We start from the raw sequence: 17,667 nt of genomic DNA, 5'->3' as shown, positions 1-17,667 counted from the left end.
ATCGAAAACAACATGGAGGAGTTGCAGGTTGAGGTTGAGGTGAGATGAAGAGAGACGAAGTAAGGAAGACGATGAAGAGAAGACGAATTAAAGTCGTTCATCTATAACGCTGGTCATGCTGATATGTAAGATTCCTGTTGGATCCGGCCAACAACATACTCTTGGAGCAGCGAGAAGATGAAAGACAGTCTGACATGCGGCAAGTGGATCATGGTTGCGGCCATCTTGCCTCTCCTCGTATCATCCTCTCTGGATCCAGACGGGATGTTCAGTCGCAAGAAGCTGAAATGGTGAAAAATTGACCGAGTGTCCAAACAGCTGAATTTTGTACCTCAGGAGGGAGCGGCAGGAAGGACGTATTCTTCTACTCATGTGTGAAGAGGAGAAAATCACATGGGATTCTGGCAGGACCCATCATTGATCCCAATAACATCTTCAATGCGGATATCCTCCTCGAGTACTTCTTGCTTCTTGCAAGTGATCCATTCCTGACTCAAGGGAAGGATCCGAAAGCATGAGAATTCCCTGACATTCAGTCGATTCGACGACAATGTTTTAAGATACACGCCGAATTTGCCCTGGGTAGGAGAGATGAAGAAATTGGCTCTAGCTGCAGAGATCAAGGCAAGGATTGATGGTGACATGTTGCTCCGCCATTTTCACGTTTCCTGAGCCAAAGTGATGCAGAAAAGGCAGAGCAATCCTACGACAGGAAATTTCAGAAAATCAGGCAAAAATACGACCCTCAAGGTCCTTTCAATCTCTATCTCTCTCTTCGTTAACTTGGGATGTTCAGGCAAGTGGCAGCTAAGTGACAGGTGACTGTTTGTCGGAACCTCTCTTGATTCGTGATGAGAGATTTTCTAGAATCTTCAAGAAGAATTGGACCTTCAGTGAAGCGATGCAAGACTTGAAAGAGCACTGGGTAGGCATTGGAATGATCCAGGATCAAATTTGACCTTGTACGAAGCAAGAAATGGATGATTCGTCTACAGAAAGAACTTTCCCAAACGTGTAAGTGCTGGATGGATGAAAGATGCGTGCTATTGTATCGAGTCGAATAAGTGGAGATGGGAGAGAGTAGAGTAGAAAGGAGGAGCAAGTTCCGAGGGAGATGAAGATAGATTGAATACACATGCGGGAGACAGAAACCTGAGGTTGTTCCACTGAGTTCCTGTCAGGACCGATGAAGAGTTCAGGAAGGATCCTAGAGCCGCCATGCAGAAGTACAGAGAGCAGGTCTGAGATTTGAGGCGCTGATAACGTCGACGTTCATGACGGTGACGCTCGTCAAAGGCTGCAGGTCCAGGAGGAATCCTGTCGTACAAGACGAAAATGTACAGGTCTTATCCGCAGGTTGGGATTAATCCTTCCGGCCTTGGGGTGCTAACTTTGGAAAGTACCTTCGTCTACGATCCATTGCGCAAGAAGAAGAGGATGAGACAGATAGCGTAGAAGAATTCCTGAATGTGGGGAATGTTTACTGATAGCTGTTCAACATCTGAAAGTGAAATGAGCAGAGTGGACTCAACTGTTCGAATGAGATGAGAGTTTTGTTTGGGAATATACAGATGATGATTGGCGAACGGATCTCAACGAAGAAGAGACAAGAGATTGTTGACCTTGTGAGATAAGATTGTCAGTCTGCCATTCCAAGTGTGATCCCGTTTTCCAGATTGAGGACCTACGTTTGAATCAAGAAAGTTGGAAGTGGTAGGGATGGGGGTTGGAGTTTCAAGCTCATTGTGTTTGAATCTTTAGGATGAACGAGGATCATGACCATGACGATGAAAGCATGAGAGAATCGCTGGACCATCGTGAAGATCGTTTTGAGCCCCAACAGATAACCGATTACGTGGAAGATGGTATGAAAGACGACGATGAAATGGATAAACTCGAAGCGGCCATACAAGATCTCTATACAGACATCCACAGCCGCAATAGGTTGTTTCCATTGTTGCCAATTATTTATGATTCGTCGTGATCAGAAAAAGGTTGAAGGACATGAGACAGCGAGAAATTTGGAAGGTGAGGTTGAGCTTTCTTTTCTTTCCTAGTTGTTGCTACCCTCTCGATTTTCCTTCCATGTCTATTTCGCGGGGAGGGAAGGGGGTGGTTTCCCTGACCTCGCAAGCTACTAATCTGACTTGTTGTCTTTCTTGTGATCTGCAGGACATCAAATTCTACTTCAAAACTTTGTCAACGCACATGCAGAAATGGGATTGGAGTTCTTTGAAGCCAAACAATGTTGACCAAGTTCTTCTGGATTTCAAGATCCCCAACGACTTTGAAGAGCTGAACATCGAAGGAAAGCAGGGCGAGGACACCATCGACTATTGCTTCGACAAAGTGAGAACATGTCAATTCTGTCTCGATTGTCCTGATAGCAGTCGATCGTGTAGTGGATGGAGGACATGTCGACCATGATTTTGAATCTTCCCAAGACAGCTTTGCCTGCTTTGAATCTTACGGATGACGAGCGAAATACGTGTGCTACCTATCAGCTGCTGGAGAAGTATACAAGCATGCAATCCCACCCTTCGTGCTTCCTTTGTGATGTTGTTGTCTGCATCAGACAACTCGAAGATGAGCCGCCAGAGATGCGAGACGCATGCCTATACGATGACGTGTACAACTTCGCATTTCCTTCGAACAACTTGACGCTGGTGAGCGATCTAAGATTGTGATGAGAATCTCGTGACTTCAGTCTCACCAGAAATTCAGTGAGAACTTTTGGGGTCAACTGGAAGAACAAAGTTCACTTGGAGAACCTTTGATGAGCCAACGAATCAATTTTTTGCAATGGTGAACACAACATGCAATGAATGAGGGAGATTGTTGTTTAGAAGTTATTGAGATTAGGAGGAGTCTATGTTGAGTTTTGAGTGTACTTTCAATTCATTTCCATGATCAAGATCCACAGTTGTGAAGCAGGTCAGGCTGAGTTACTCTGCAAACAGGAAGCCTTTTACAGGTATGCCTTTCATGAAGCGAGAAGCAAGATTTCGCAAATATGATAATATAATTCTGTCATAGGTTATGGAGGGCCACAGAGTATGATATCATCAAGTTATCATGCGCGATGAGAAACGATAAGGAAGTCTCTTGGTTCTTACACTTGTTGGTGATTGCAATAGAGAATGTTTGTGAGCAGAAGTTGATAAGCTGAGATATCAGGCGGCCATTGGGTGGAGATGGATAGTGATGCATGAGAATGTCGGTCACCTTGTTGTGATCTGCTGTAAACATGACATGGTGACAGGTGCAACAAGTTCAAAAGGCTCTTGAGCAAAACAGGCGACTGTTCCCTTTATCGTCTGCCGCTCTGCCTCCGGTGAGGCCCTGTAATCTCCCAATCTTCCTCTCCTACACTTGCTGTCTTCCATCAACTGATCCGCCATGACTGTCGCATCGCAGTTCCTTCACCTTCCATGGTACAACTTGACAGATTTGCAAAGTAAAAAATGTGTGACGCGTTTGACAACGCTCACGAGACGTGAGAACTTCGGACATGTCCAATGGTTAATGACTTGTCAACAGAACTCGGCCTTGCGTTGGAAGAAGAAGAGGAGAATCGTCAAGAGCACCCAGTGATGAAGAGAGCTAGAGGTGTGAAGAGTAAGTTTTGTGAAACATGACTGATCAGTCTCGAAGAATTCATCATGAATGTGTCTTTGAGAAGAGGAGTGTCGAAGATCGTAGTGGAGAGAGAGGGAAAGGAGAAGTTCTTCAAGCTCGATAAGAAAGTTGATCTGAGGAGCACGGGGAACGAAGGATCGGATTGCAGGAATACGATCGACTTTGTCAATGAGGACGAATTGTATAAAGACTTCAAATACACTGCAAGGAGAGACAAAGAGCAGATTTATTTCCGGCAACTTCAGAATTTCAAATGTCGTGGTGAGCAGCAGATTTATGCTGTTGTATATATCTGATATCTTCGTCAACAGATCAGGTTTCTCTTTTCATATTGACTCTTTGCACGTACGATAACATCGATCTCATCTTCTTCAGCTCGGAGACGAAAAGGTTTTGCAGCACTTCCTTTCTGAGCGATGACTGGATTCCAGCTACTGCAAGAGAATGGAACCGTTGAATCATTACCTGAGATATGCCGGTGAGATGATGAGAGGAAGAATTGATGGAGGATGAAGTGGCGGTCGAGGAAAAGGAAAAGGAATAGGAAAAGAAGGAGAGATGGAGGTAAAGGTGAAGATGAAGGTGGAGGGGTTTTATTTCATCTTTAGCTGTGATATTGTCTTGATCCCTGATATGGTCTTGATCCCTTATTGGCCTGCAGGCCTGTGGCATGAGTGGGTTGGTCCTCTCAATGGAGAAGTGGAGTTCTCCTCCTCCTCCTGCTCCTCACCTCTGTTCTCCTCCATCAAATGGACTGGGTCAAGCTTCTACCGAGCATTGGCTAGGCAACTATGGAGATGTGGAGTGATGTGGTGGCTGAGAAACGAGACTTCGGTCGATGAAATACGAACAGCACAAGACCTTGATCCTTATCAGCGTCACCTTCTCATTAGGAGAGAACGAATGTGGGGAAGCAATATCTGCTTTTTACCTCTCACTCTTTGCTTTCAAGGTATGCAAACAGCTCAGAAGAGGAGAGAAAATTCAATCAGACAGTCCAAGGAGGCTGGTGGAGCACAATCGAAGGAGGAGGAAACTTGCATGTGTGGATGTCAAGGTTGACAAGGAAGATCGAGAGGAGAGAGCTGGATCCGGTTGAGCAAGAGCTGAAACAAGCAAATTTCTCCGATTACCTTGTAATTGTCATCAACGTTCCAGCCAGGGTTTTGCTGAGGGCATGACAGGACGTGGGAGCGAAGTTGGGAGGGGGAGTTGAGCTTGAAGAGGTCGATTCTTATTGTTTGGTACCAACCCGACACTCTGACGGCAGGGCGCATGGGACGAGCTCAAGGCTGGAGTGATAGTTGCTTCGCTCGTTCAGATGCACCTCGATGTGGAAACAGAGTCAAAGCGCCAGGGGCTAGACACGTTTCAAGAGCTCACACGGGTCATTGAGAGGATCGAGGATGGAGTGACCATACGTCAAGTGCAGGTCATGTGAATCCTGCGAGGCGTTTGCTCAGCAGTGAAGTGCTTGCAGGCGGCTGCTGATCTCTTCGAGGTTAAGATCGAAATGTTTGAAGTCACACCGTCCGGTGTAAAAATCCACAGGTGAATCTGCATGTCTCGATGATCAGTCTTGACAGCCTCCGCAAGTTTCCTCCCTGCTGACGACGACGCGTCCACCTCAACCCCAATCGTTCGGCTCTGCTCCATTGCCCAGCACTTCTGGTGCATAACGCCGTTTGACTTCGCCGAGGCGGAAGAGAAAAGTGACGCGACAACATGAAGGCTTTCATTGTCTGACAACTCGACAGAGGCTGCCATCGAAGAGTTGAGGGCAGCTCCGCTCAACTTCACTGTGAGCAGCTTCTGATCCTGCTCTGACCTCTGAACAATCGCAGAATCCCCAAGAGGAGGAGGTGTACAACTATGACATGGAGGGCTTGCAAGAGTGCCAGGACGAGGTGCAAGAGGTCTGATGACGTCACTTGTGAGGACGGGGCGTGTGACATGGAACAGTTGTGCGATCTCTTGGAGCATGAAGGCATTCCTGTCAAGTTCTTTGGGGAAGAGCATGTACGAGTGTTGGGTCTGTTTCTAGTCGATGACAGTGACCGGTAGCGGCTGAACCCACTCCATATCGAATGGCTCGACACGTTCATGGGAGGGGTGGACAAGTGGGAGAAGAACAACTTCGATCCTCCTCCCGACCTCTGGGACCGTGAGACGGTGTTGGGTTGCTTGGACGCAACTGTGGCCGATATGAAAGGTCGCAGCAAGATTGTTGTTCTCTCCTGCTGATCCCTGTGCAGATGAGATTGCGGCATACAGGAAGCAGAAAATGGAAGAGGAGGGAATGGAAGACACAGCTGCACGCGACAAGTGAAGCATGTAAACGACAATTTTTCTATTCAAGTTAAGTTGATATAAAGCAAGATAAATGTAAATCTTCGTGAAGTTTGTAGGTTGACCAGTTTGTCGCACACCAGGCTCACCTCAGCCTGATATTAGTCAAAATATCAGGACAGCAAGTGAAGTCACAGGTGGCATAGGCGAGACAACCAGCAGGCCCTACTGCTCCGATCGGGCCATGAGTTGAGGAGGGATGGAGAGAAGGAAGAGGGCGGGGAATCAGTCTCGCAACCCTCTGACAGCTCAGAAGCACATTGAAGTATGTCTTTGACTCTTGTTGCCCTGCCTGACTCACTTGAATCGCAGCAAACTCTCTCGTCGAGTTCCGCGACTCACAATGTGAGCAGAGAATGTTTCTGAGTGTGTTACTTTCTGATGTGTCGAGATAGACAGGGAAACATGACAGCAGGAGTTTGCAACAGGCGAAGTCTGTGGGAAGAGAGAGTCCTGCGCTTGCTGCCAGAGTCTCTCGCTTGAACCCTCCCTTCGGTGTTGACAAGGTGTCATGGCGCAAACTATGTTTTGAACCTCACACGCATCAGGTGATAGAAGAGGATGAGACGCAGACAGTCGATCAAGGTAGCAGAGAGAAAGAACCCTCCATGACTGTGACGTTTGCCAGATGAAAAGATAGACAGCCTCCGATCAAACAGCGTTGTTGTCGAGGCAGTCGAAGACTTGGAGGAAATGCAGTTTGCGTGGTGGAGCAAATTCTGGTCAAAACAGCTGCGAGCGACTGACAAGGCAGCGACGAGTGAGGTTGGAGTTTGACTGAAGTCCTGAGCAGGTCAAACCCATAAAACCTGTCAAGAACTTTTGGAAGGGAAACTTTCAGAACCGCTCGGGTAGGCCATCGTTGTGCTTTGGCTTCTTTCATTCTCGATGGTCGCAGTGCCATGGAGGAAGGAGCAGCTCGGGGCGTTTCCCAGCTACAGAGACTTTCCATGGCCTCCCCCGAAGGACGAGGACGGTGAGGGTTGGCCGTGCTTGGGGATGGAGGGGTGAAGGAGCGCAGGGGTGGCAGAGAGAGTCACCCGTCACATGGAGCGATGTACACCTTTCAGCATCGACCGGTCGAGGTTTCGCGGAGCCTCTGAGCGCACCATCAACCAGACCATGAGAGACTCGAAGCTTCTCCCTGACTTCCTTCACCCCAGCCGTCGGATGCACAACAATCAAACCTATGATCCGCTTGTTGGCCAGGCGTTCTCAGACTTGAGAGACAGGTCTCATCACATCGTATGAAGTTGAGGAGATGATGACGAACGCAGACTGCTCTGCCTTATAGCTGACAAGCTTGATGAACATGGAGTCAGGAGTTACGCACAGGCTTTAGCCTCTTTCGATACTGACCAGTCAGGACGTATGAACATACAAGATTTTCAGAGATTTCTGTCTCTGTATGGAGTTGCGGCGGACGAGGAGCAAGTAGGTCAGTCGAAGAAGTTGAGATGAAATGACTTGCGTGGGCAGATTGATGAGCTTTTCTTCGGCTTCGAGTCAGCAAGCAGACCAGGATCGGTGCCCTACTCGTCTTTGGTGACAGCAATCGAATCTGTAGGCAGAGCTCGAGGCTTCACCCGATGAGTCTCACGGCTCTAGGAGAGGATGCGTTTCAATCGCATTTATCACTTCTCCGACAAGTTCACCCTTAAACTTAGCAAATTTATTGACGACTAGCCCTTATGCGTAGCACGCGTGAGACGCTTTGATTGTAATTACAGCAGTCAGCAACACAGACAGACAGACAGACCGATAGGCAGACAGACAGATAAGAAGACGGAAAGGGAGGCAGACTTGGCTTCAACACCATCTGATTTACCTCTACATGCCCTTCATCCCACTAGTTTACAAAGACCGTCACGTTCACTGCAAGTCCGCTGGGGTCATTCGCTGGCAGTTGCCCATCTCTCCACATGCAGAGATTCGATCCTCCGCACTCCCCACACGCGTCCACGGCCCTGCCGCTGTACAAACTTCCATCGCACCCCATGCAACTTTCGTTGGGCGGGCCCACCAGTTTGGTCAAGCACACCCCGCAAGCGTCCTTGTCATTGTTTCCGTTGCAGACGCCGCAGGAGTCCAGCACCTTGCCTGAGTTCGGGACTCCATCGCAGCCCATGCAGCTCGTTCCCGGCCCATCGCAAACTCCACAGATGTCTGGAACTTTTCCCGAGAAAGGAATGCCATCGCACCCCTGACAGTCTGTGCTGTTTCCTCCACACCGCCCGCACTTGTCCACATACGTGCCGAAGTAGCATTTGGTGACATTGGTCCACGTGTAGATCGAAAGGCAGGACCCTGTCTTTGTGTCGGTGCTGTTGCACAACAAGCACTCGCTGTCAGGGGCTCCACACTTCCCACATTTGTTGTAAGTCTTGCCGGAGTTCTCAACTCCATCGCAGCCCTGCTGGCAGACCGACCTGGGAAGGAAGGTCTTTGTGTCGCACCTTTGAATCGGGCTGGTGTCAAACTTGCAGGCTCCGAAGAAATTTCCACCACAGATCCGACAGTTGTCGAACTGGGTCGGATCTCGCGAGGCCTTCCCGTTGCAGCCCTTACAGAGGCTGTTGGTTCCTCCGCAGATCCCGCAGATATCATACACCTTGCCCGAGTTTGGAATGCCATCGCAACCCGCACAGGTAGAGCCGTTGCCCCCACAGACGCCACAGACGTCCAACTGCACTCCTCCACCCGTCTGGGGGTTCCAGGGCAAGTCAGGCCGCACGACCCCGTCACATCCCGTACATGCTGCATTCCACGCCGACCCTGCGGCAGTGATACCCTTGGGGTGGCAGACGTAGGGGGTAGGGATGGAGGGGTTGACGCCGCACTGGTCCATGGTGCTGTTCTTTCCTTCGGGCACCCCGCAATGGTCGCACACCCCCACGTCAGAGACTGCGCTCTTCGCCTGGCTGGGGGGCCCGCACAACCCGCAAACTGAAACCACCTCACCATCCGCACACACTCGTCCGAGGTAATCGCAAACACCCGATTCGTTGGTGAAGACAGAAGAGGTGAAGGATCGGTTGCGCCCATTGCAAACGTAACATTTGTCCAGTGTTCCAAAGCACACCCTCCCTATCCAATCGCAGATTCCTTGCCTTGGGATCTGCAGGGTACTGCAGGATAAGCATGGGTTCAACGGCTTCGGAGTCACGGAAGCAACCAAGTCACAACCTACAGTCCCAGCGATCAGCGAGTAAAACCTATGCAGTGAGTTGTTCCCCAGACATGAGATCGTTCCTGGATACACTTGATAATTCACTCCGTATTGTATCCACCGTTGAAAGCTCTCATTGTAGTAACCGCACACGATGCCCGAAGACACCCCATTGCTTGGATCCCGATTGCAACCTTGACTATTCGTGCACAGCGTGTACATGTTCGATAGCTTCATTGAGACAGTGCCCGTGAAGTTATCAAGAGTGACATTCGCCACTTGGCCAGGTAGAGTAGTGTCTGTGCTCGCTAGGGTATCCAAGGCTATGAACTCCAGCAATCGAGTGTATAGATTAGCGTCACCATATGGAATGGTTGTGCCAAGGAGTACCGTTTGCAAGTCAAATGAGCTGGTTTTGAAAACAGCACTATCTTTCAATGGAGGCAGAGTGAAGGAAAGCAGCTGTTGAGTTCCAGAGGTAAGGTTCACAACCTGACTTTCAATCATGGTCGTACTGTAACGTCCGTACATGACGCTCAGTCGATAAGTGTCGGTCTTATTGTTGATATCGAACGCCTGTGAATCTCCTGCCACTGTACCTTTCATTACCAAGATACCAACGTATTTCAGTACTGAGAGCATGTCATCAAAGAACGTTCCAGACTTCAGATATTCTTGACAGTTCGCAACCATCGGAAGAAGTCTTTGTGCCCGAGATCTCTTTGCTTCGTAAGTGTCGCCAATAGTCAGTTGATTCTCTAGCATTGTCTTCAGAATTGATATCGAAGTTTCGCAGATGCTGGCATTCAGATTCGATGGGCCTGCTACTGACAGGAATGACAAGGAGTTTAGAGCTGTGTCTAGACTGTTGAGAGCTTGAGTCTCCTGAATGCTCAGCAGCCTACGAGCGCTGGTGGTCGACGAGTAACCCATCAATGAGAAGGCCGATTGCGCCAACGCTCCGATCAGAGTCTCGCACATCGAGTTCGAGCTAGAGCACAAGGGATCCACAAGCATGCCGTAGTTGGCAAGCTGCAGCGAGGCCCCGTATACATCCTTGAACAAGAGCCTGTCTGTCATGTTCCTCTGAAAGTTGATGACAAGATTCTCGAGTGAAGAAGGCTTTTGCACAATGGCAATGGAAGAAGTTTGTGCGATTGCTCCCATTGAATCTCGTATCTGCAACAATATCATCATGCTGTAATCAGACTGCAAGCTCGTCGTCGGCAGGTCAGTCGAATAGCTGTTCAAATCTTGAAATCCCGAGAGGTCGACAGTGAGTGAAAGCCCTGCACTGTAACATGAATAAGAAAACGAGTATTGAAGTGGCAGGTATTCAGCATTCCACTGGCTAGCCTTGAGTGAGAAAGAGGTTGCAAAAGCAACCCCTTTCGATGGAAGGACGGCGAATTTTCCTCCGTAAGGTCCCACGTTAGTGGTAATTTGTATAGTCGAAGTGATGGGTTGAAACTCGTACACTGTGCTGATGCTAATGGTGTATGTTGCAGAAGAGACTGTTGAGAAGGTATCGGGAGTGAAGGTCAACGACACAATACCATAACCCCTCGTGAGAGTGAAGGTCATGGGCACAAATGGCGTCACGCTCCATGAGTATTGCAGAATGCAACTGGACGGGGAACTCATCTGGCAACTTTGCTGCTGAAGAAGAGCAGAGATTCTGTTGTATTGCTTCACGTTCAAGACGTAACTTGAGAGCGGTTGGATTTGCACAAGGGGGACGTTTGACAATCCTATGACTGAAACGCTGGCTGATGCTGAGGACGACACGTATCCTCTAGACGCTGCTTCTGAACAGTTGAAGGGCTCGGGCTGCGGTCGATAGACTGTCAGTGTGAAGGTGTAAGTTGTGGAGGCTTGCAGCGCTTCCACCATCCAGACACTGATGTTGTTTTCAGGGATGACAAGACCTCCTCCAGCAGGTGAAGAGCTCCAGCAGTAGACCAAGTGTGTGTTGTTCCCTGCAAGATCTGGATCGTAGGAAGTTGAACCATTCAAAACGAGGGTCTCTCCATTACCTATCGACTTGTTGCCTCCAAGGAGAATCGCAAGTGGGGGAGACTTTTTGAATTCAACTTGAACCGAAAATTGCAATGTAATGATCTTTTGCACATGTACATTGATAGAAACAGTTATGGTGTACGTGAGACTGTTCTGATCCTTACTTGGATCAGCAGAGAACGGAGGGATCACCAACTCAGAATCAGTCTTGGGTATGGAGTCCAAGCCAATAAGATCGGTGGGGGAGATGCTCCAGGCATAGTTCACATTGCTGAGAGAAACAGGCACTCCGCACGATCCAAAGGACCCGGTGATGGAAATCGAAAAGCCCTCCGAGATTAAGCGAGAGTTCGATGAAGGCCTGTTGATACTAAATGTTGGTATTGATTGATTGATGAACTGAACAGCTTTACAAGTTGCGGTCCCCCCCTTTCCTCCAATCCAATTTTCTAGATACAAAGAGAAACAGAATTGCGCAGAAGCTATATTTTGATATGGAAGAAGGTCTTGAGTTATGTAAACTGTCAGATTCCCATTCAAAGACTTTAAGTTCATGCTTACATCTGACTTCATGGTTGAATCCGAAAGATTTACATGACTGCTAATTAGACTCCATTGTATTACAGGGAAATTTCGTTTGATTGCTCCGGTCGACGCTGTTCCATCTAGCTTCGCTAGGATTGCTTTGCACTCTGCGTCAAGACAGTCTGACGACGTGGAACATTGAATGCCATCATTCACCCCGCCGATACAGTACTTGGAGCAGCCGTTGATCATGTTCGGCCCATTGATTACAGGAGTCGGGTTGAGAGGGTTGGAAGGTCTCCCGATAACAGCGCCAGAGGAGCTGTCGGAGAGGTTGAGAAGGTCAGAGACTTGAACAAACGGTATTGGAGTCATGGACAGCGTCAAGATCGTGATGAGCGGCAGGCAACTTCCACACCAAGGCCTTGCATTCGCTTGAAGGCTGACGCTTTCTCTTGTCCTACAAGCTGTTGACACGGTGAAATATTGACAAGTTGCTGTAGGAAAAGGATTGATCATTAGATTCTGCAAGGTCGACAAAAACACGAGATTATCATTCAATTGAAAGTTTGAGTTAGATCCAATCAGAACAGTGATCGTCTGATTGAGAGCATCCCAAGTACACGAGCTTGAAGTTCCGAATGAGTTTGCAGTGATTGCTTCAAAGATCCGAGAGCATGGGAATTCCTTCTGATACAACGAAGGGTCTGCAAACAAATTAGTTGATTCACTGAAGCGCACTATGATCTGAGAGCCATCATTAGTCAAAGATGACTGCACGACTTGTGGTTGCTGACTGACGTACTGAAAGTAGGTGTTTGGTTTCAATTGGGAGTATTCGATGTCATTCATCGTCACCGTGAGTGGTACAATGGTTCCGGTGGGATGGGGCGGAGCAGCACATAAGATTGTACTGGTGTCCAAGACAGTTGCTCTTGTTGAGCTCTCACCAAATCTGCACTTCAAATCTGTGACCTTCTGACCTGCTACATTGTACCACGAGGAATTGGTGAATCTACATTGGTATTCTTTCCCATCAGTCGCAACACAATACGGTTGAGGAACCCCATTAGATGTTTTCACGGAATTCTTTGTTGTACAATTGTAAGAATATTCTACTATGGTAGATCTCGGTATTTTGAAAGGAAAGTCACATCGAAGCTGAGGATCGGTTGGATCGAACAAGTCTGGTCTACTCAAGCTTGTGAAATTCACTCCGACCACGGTAATTATTGTTCCTCCATTCACACTCCCTTGGGGTAGACTGTTGCTAACCCCAATCATCGTCTTCAGCGGCGAATACATGGTTGCAGGCAGAGTCAAATAGTAGCTCCTTGTGAGTGGACTTAAACTTGAGATCTCTGGAGTAGCAATCCAAGAGAAATTGATCCCAGCGCTCTTGTCGTATAAATTACTCGACAGGTACAGAGGGTATCCCTTGTCGAGGAAGTAGGGACATGGCGAGCAGTCTCGCGGGTTAGGAGGCAGAGCTGGAGACAAACAACGTACGCGGGTAGAACTGTCAATCACAGCAGGGACGTGCACTACTGCAAAAATACAATATATCGGCTGACTGTAATTGGTGAAACCGATTCCAGTAAGATTGACCACTGTGTTTCCCGAAAAGTCTCCTGCAACAGGGAATATAGAGGAGATCTTGTAATCGTCATGATAATAGAACTTGACAGATTTTGAAAGAGAGGTTGTGAAATTGCACACCAGTGTGTTTGATCCAGTCAATGGGAACAGAAAACAGAATGAAATCAAGTTCGTGGAGAACCCTAAGGTGACACCGCCATATGGAATGGCAGAAGTGAAGTTTGGTGTGCGACAAACGATGGTAGAAGCGGTCAAGATCAACGCCTTGACTGAGGTTTGAGATCCAAACTTGCATGAAATGTTCTTTACGGTGTCAAAGTTGGATCCAGATACAGTGATGTTTGTTCCTCCGCTGCGTGGTCCGCTTATCGGGAAGAAGCCGTTGAAGGCGACATTGGTGTTGTACAGGAAGACGGACTGGCGGGTTATGTTCGAGTATTCCAGAGCATTGTTGCTTATCTGCACATTCAACAGACCATAGCAGCGGTCGGCACTTGGAAAATTGCATTGTTCAGGGTTTAGCGTCAAGTTCCAAAAGAATCCTCCGGGAGTAGGACATTGAACTTTCGTGTGGTTCAAATAGAAGCCGTCAAGTATGACTGGAGGGAATGTGTCGACTCGTGTTGGAACACATTGGCCATCTCGAAAGACGCAGAGCGAGAACTTACACCTGAGAGAAGGTACGTTCAAGAATTGACTTCCTTCCACTGTTATCTGGTACCCTCCTTTCAAATCCCCGTACGATGGTGTCAGTTTTTCAATGTTTGGAGCAGCATATATGAAAATTGTACTTTGAGAATATTGTCCTGAGACATCATTGAAAGACACAGAGAATTGAACTGGGGTTGTCTCAGTGTAATTAGTCCAAGGGATCGAACAAACAAAGTATCCACAAGAGACTGGATTTACACCTGCAAGTCCGCAAGAAGATGTTGGAATCAGGCTTGAAATGTTTTGGACAATGTCGCCAAATCTACACGTCCATCCGAATTTGACTGTTGAGTTGTAAAAGGAAGTGTTTTCCAATCTCTGAAATGTTGCTCGTATTTGGCTGTACGGTTGGTCTGTGAGAGTTCCGATGGTGTAATATCGATAGAAGTTCGCTCCATATATTGTAATTTGCAATATTCTGTCCAGAGGACTGACTGGGAAGGCATTTGTTGGCATGATCTGGTAGATTTCAGGTGTAGGAATGTAAATGATAAAAGCATTGGTCCACAGCGCCTGATCCAAATTACGAATGGTCTGACAGTTATCAATTGATGGATTACAAATACCGTCCATGATCACGCCGACTCGAGCTACCGGGTATATCGGGTTTGTGGTCCTCCCACCGGTGATAGGCGGAGAGTCACAAGTGAGTGCTGTTGAGTTCAGAAACGTTGCCTTAGAGAACTTCCGGGGGACCAGCCAGTTGTTGGTGGCTGGAGTGTTGTTGTTGAAGTCAAAGACACAAAAAATTTGCCATTGCTGATTATTGTTCTTTATGAAGAAAGAACCATTGACAGCAAGATTTGTAGGCATGTCGAAGCTGACAGCTGATGGGTAAGCGTTGTAAACTTGCGGCTGTTTGAAGAAGTGGAATGGTCCAAGGTTCTTGACTACCCAGGAGCCATGAATTAAGATACTTACATTTGCATATCTGTCATTGGGAACGATGGGTGCTTGGCAGCTCACGTGATAGTCCTTCTTTATCAAGAAGCTACCGGAGACCACAGCGCTTGTGCCGTAGGCTTCATAAGCAAACACACACGAGGGACCAATGGGGCAGACGTAGATCTTCGACGGATCACAGCAACCTTCCCCCTGGCAGAGTTTCTGTCCAGGCTCACAGAAATAGATCATGGACGTGTCACAACCAACGGCTCGGGAGAACATTGACAATATCACAGGTGCGCTCAAGGTTTGTGTGATGCTTGAAAGCAAATTGATCAAGATCTTAAAATCCACGTCAGGCCTTGGTAAATTGTTTAAGCTTGCTCTGAGCGGAAGGGTGTAGATTTGGTTTGGCTGCACGCTGTTGAAGAAAAGAACCTCCAGGAGCTGACTGTCGTAGGATTGACCTCCATTGAAGCTGAATTGAATGTCAACTTTCATGCAAAAGCTCACAGAGATGTTGTATACTTCAATATAATTGACACAACTTGATGACGAAACTTCAGAATACAAATCAGATTTCACACTCCATGCAAATTGTATTGAAGTTGGATCGAATGGTAACATGTACTGCGGTAAGCTGGGAACCAATGAGATTGCAAACTCTTTCTCAGGATACAAGTCTGATAAGTTGTAACAATTGCTCTTCGCTTCCGACAATGTGGGGAAAGATTTTCTCATCGCAAGAGTGAAATTTGATGCTTGTAAAGTCAGAGCCCGGCTGGAAATATTCAGGGGTAGAGTTGGATTAATCATCCGAAACTTGGATTCCTTTGGAGACTGAAGCAAGTATGGGGCAACTGAAGGATACATCAGTTGAAAGTTATCGCTCGCATCAGGTGTAAAAGCGATACAGGTGGAATTGATGATCTTTCCGCTTGTGGAATTGATCACTTCTTTCTGCGGACAGACGACGCTCTTGTCGGAGATAAAAAATGCGTTCACGTACCTGTAGAAGTCTTGATTTGAACATGAACAAGAGTCGTCGGGACATAAAGAAGAGAGTTTACACATCATTTGTGGTAGTTTGCTGAAGTAGCTTCCATAAATTGTAATGTTTGTCGCGAAGTTGTTAGGACCGAGTCTTGGCGTGATGTGATCGAGTAATGGATACTTGTAAATGAAGATTTCACTCAACCGAGAATTCAACGCTAAATAGTCATGGCCGTTAAGGGAGATGGTGATGTTCACTCTCAGATTCGAGTTCAGATTCAGTGGTGGGAGGGGAAACTGAAGCTCGTCGCCATTTTGATTGAATATGATGAGTGATTGATCGATTTGAGCTAATACACTTTCTTGATTGCCGAGAATCAAAACCAGGCTCTGATAGCTCAGATAGTGTTGAAAGAAATGCGATCCAAACAGTTTTACTTGAACTTGACGATTGTCTGGTAGATCTATAGGGTAATAGTGGCTTGCAACCCTGGTGATGATCGGAGGAGGATAGAACTGAAAATCAAAATATCGTCGAGCACAATCTGGCGACAAGATTGAGCAAGTTTGTAACGGGAGGAAGTGTATGCCATCAAGAGCGAAACAAACACGAAAGTTTCCACTGTCGGAGCTTCTGATGCTTGGAGAGAACATCTGCAATTCAGCATAATTCTGAGAGAACATTCCCAGGCTGAGGTTCAAAGCCTCGTAAGCGTTCGGGGAGAAGCATGAACAATCGCTGGTGCTCGAAGGGCACGGAACAAACCTGATGCTCAAGTCATTCCTGAACTGAAGAAGGTTCTCTTGGCAATGAGAGCACTGTGTCGAAAGGTAAAGAATCAAAGGTGTGCCCCCATGTATGGGAGCTCCCGTCACCCTCGAATTGAAAGAAATAGAAGAAATAAACGAAGCATCGGTGCCATAAACTTGCTTTAGCTGATTGATGGAATTCTCTTGATTGACTATCAGACCTCCCAAGTTTGTTGTATCATTGATGAAAACTGACGGCTGCTCATAGAAGTGAACGTCAAAAGATTTCTCAATGTACTCTTGACCGTTCATTGACACAGACAGGGCGTATTGTCCCGGGAATGACAGAGATGGTAGAGGGCAATTTATCAGCGAGCTTGAGATGTATTCCAATTTCACACTCTGAGAACTTGATCCCGATGAACTTTCAAATTTACAAGTAGCTGGAGGAAAATCGGAGAAATTGTAGCCGAAAACTTGGACAACAAACACAGTTGAGTCACACTGTTGTAACACAGGAGAAGAACAGGTAGGAAAGGTCAAATTATACCAGAGTGAAGCGTTGCGGGAAATGGTTGCAAACAAAATGGTAGGTTGCCGATAGAACTCAAACTCGAAAGTACCAAATGGATATGAGATAGATGGATATGAGATAGAGTCGTTGTATATTGGAGCTACAGAGAAATTTATGATTCCCGGAGAGAAATCGTATGAGGGGACCGGACAAGAGAAACTTCGGTGAATCGATTTCGCATTGTCCACAGGAAGCAACTGCACTGAAGTAGTCTTGGACGCATTTCCAAATATGCATACAAACGGCCAGTTCTCGTACACATTCCATGGGTTTGAAGTCGTTGAGAAGTAAGTGGTTTGCCACAGAGTCATGTTCAACACAACTTGCGTGACACGCGCTCTCACTGACGCTGGTGCCAGAGCAGGAGATATGCTGTCGATGGTCGGGCTGACGAAACATCCAAGATCCCAAGCTGCAGTCTTGAAAGTGTTGTTGTAGCATTTACACTGATTGT

General features: G+C 47.3%; 2 protein-coding genes across 2 annotated transcripts; one reads left to right on the top strand and one right to left on the bottom strand.

Annotated features, from left to right (window-relative positions):
- Positions 1-591: 591 nt before the first annotated feature.
- Positions 592-7,674, top strand: GUITHDRAFT_110203 (hypothetical protein; the record flags this gene model as incomplete). The annotated part of the gene is made up of 42 exons (XM_005830671.1): positions 592-637; positions 688-750; positions 797-818; positions 868-925; positions 971-1,014; positions 1,182-1,239; positions 1,297-1,356; positions 1,401-1,469; positions 1,521-1,625; positions 1,676-1,713; positions 1,762-1,944; positions 1,989-2,028; positions 2,173-2,349; positions 2,403-2,515; positions 2,576-2,666; positions 3,263-3,334; positions 3,541-3,590; positions 3,647-3,900; positions 3,951-4,029; positions 4,071-4,117; positions 4,301-4,397; positions 4,592-4,775; positions 4,824-4,865; positions 4,910-5,071; positions 5,120-5,190; positions 5,236-5,351; positions 5,397-5,440; positions 5,484-5,555; positions 5,602-5,658; positions 5,704-5,851; positions 5,895-5,964; positions 6,199-6,253; positions 6,301-6,333; positions 6,384-6,494; positions 6,537-6,573; positions 6,617-6,710; positions 6,772-6,839; positions 6,887-6,964; positions 7,010-7,220; positions 7,266-7,422; positions 7,468-7,551; positions 7,597-7,674. The coding sequence occupies 42 exons, from the start codon at positions 592-594 to the stop codon at positions 7,672-7,674; spliced, it is 3,738 nt and encodes a 1,245-aa protein (XP_005830728.1).
- Positions 7,648-8,413, bottom strand: GUITHDRAFT_153161 (hypothetical protein). The gene has a single exon (XM_005830670.1). It carries the CDS (start codon positions 8,114-8,116, stop codon positions 7,838-7,840), a length of 279 nt encoding a protein of 92 aa, XP_005830727.1. The 5' UTR covers positions 8,117-8,413; the 3' UTR covers positions 7,648-7,837.
- Between the last annotated feature and the right edge of the window lie 9,254 nt (positions 8,414-17,667).

The sequence above is a fragment of the Guillardia theta genome (genome assembly GCF_000315625.1).
Source record: "Guillardia theta CCMP2712 unplaced genomic scaffold GUITHscaffold_44, whole genome shotgun sequence".
Taxonomy (NCBI): Eukaryota; class Cryptophyceae; order Pyrenomonadales; family Geminigeraceae; genus Guillardia; species Guillardia theta.
The sequence above is the reverse complement of the archived record's forward strand: the minus strand, read 5'-3'. Positions and strand labels throughout refer to the sequence as shown.

Excerpts from the sequence above, each read along its gene's own strand:
- GUITHDRAFT_153161 (XM_005830670.1), bottom strand. The coding sequence starts at position 8,116 with ATGGGCTGCGATGGAGTCCCGAACTCAGGCAAGGTGCTGGACTCCTGC.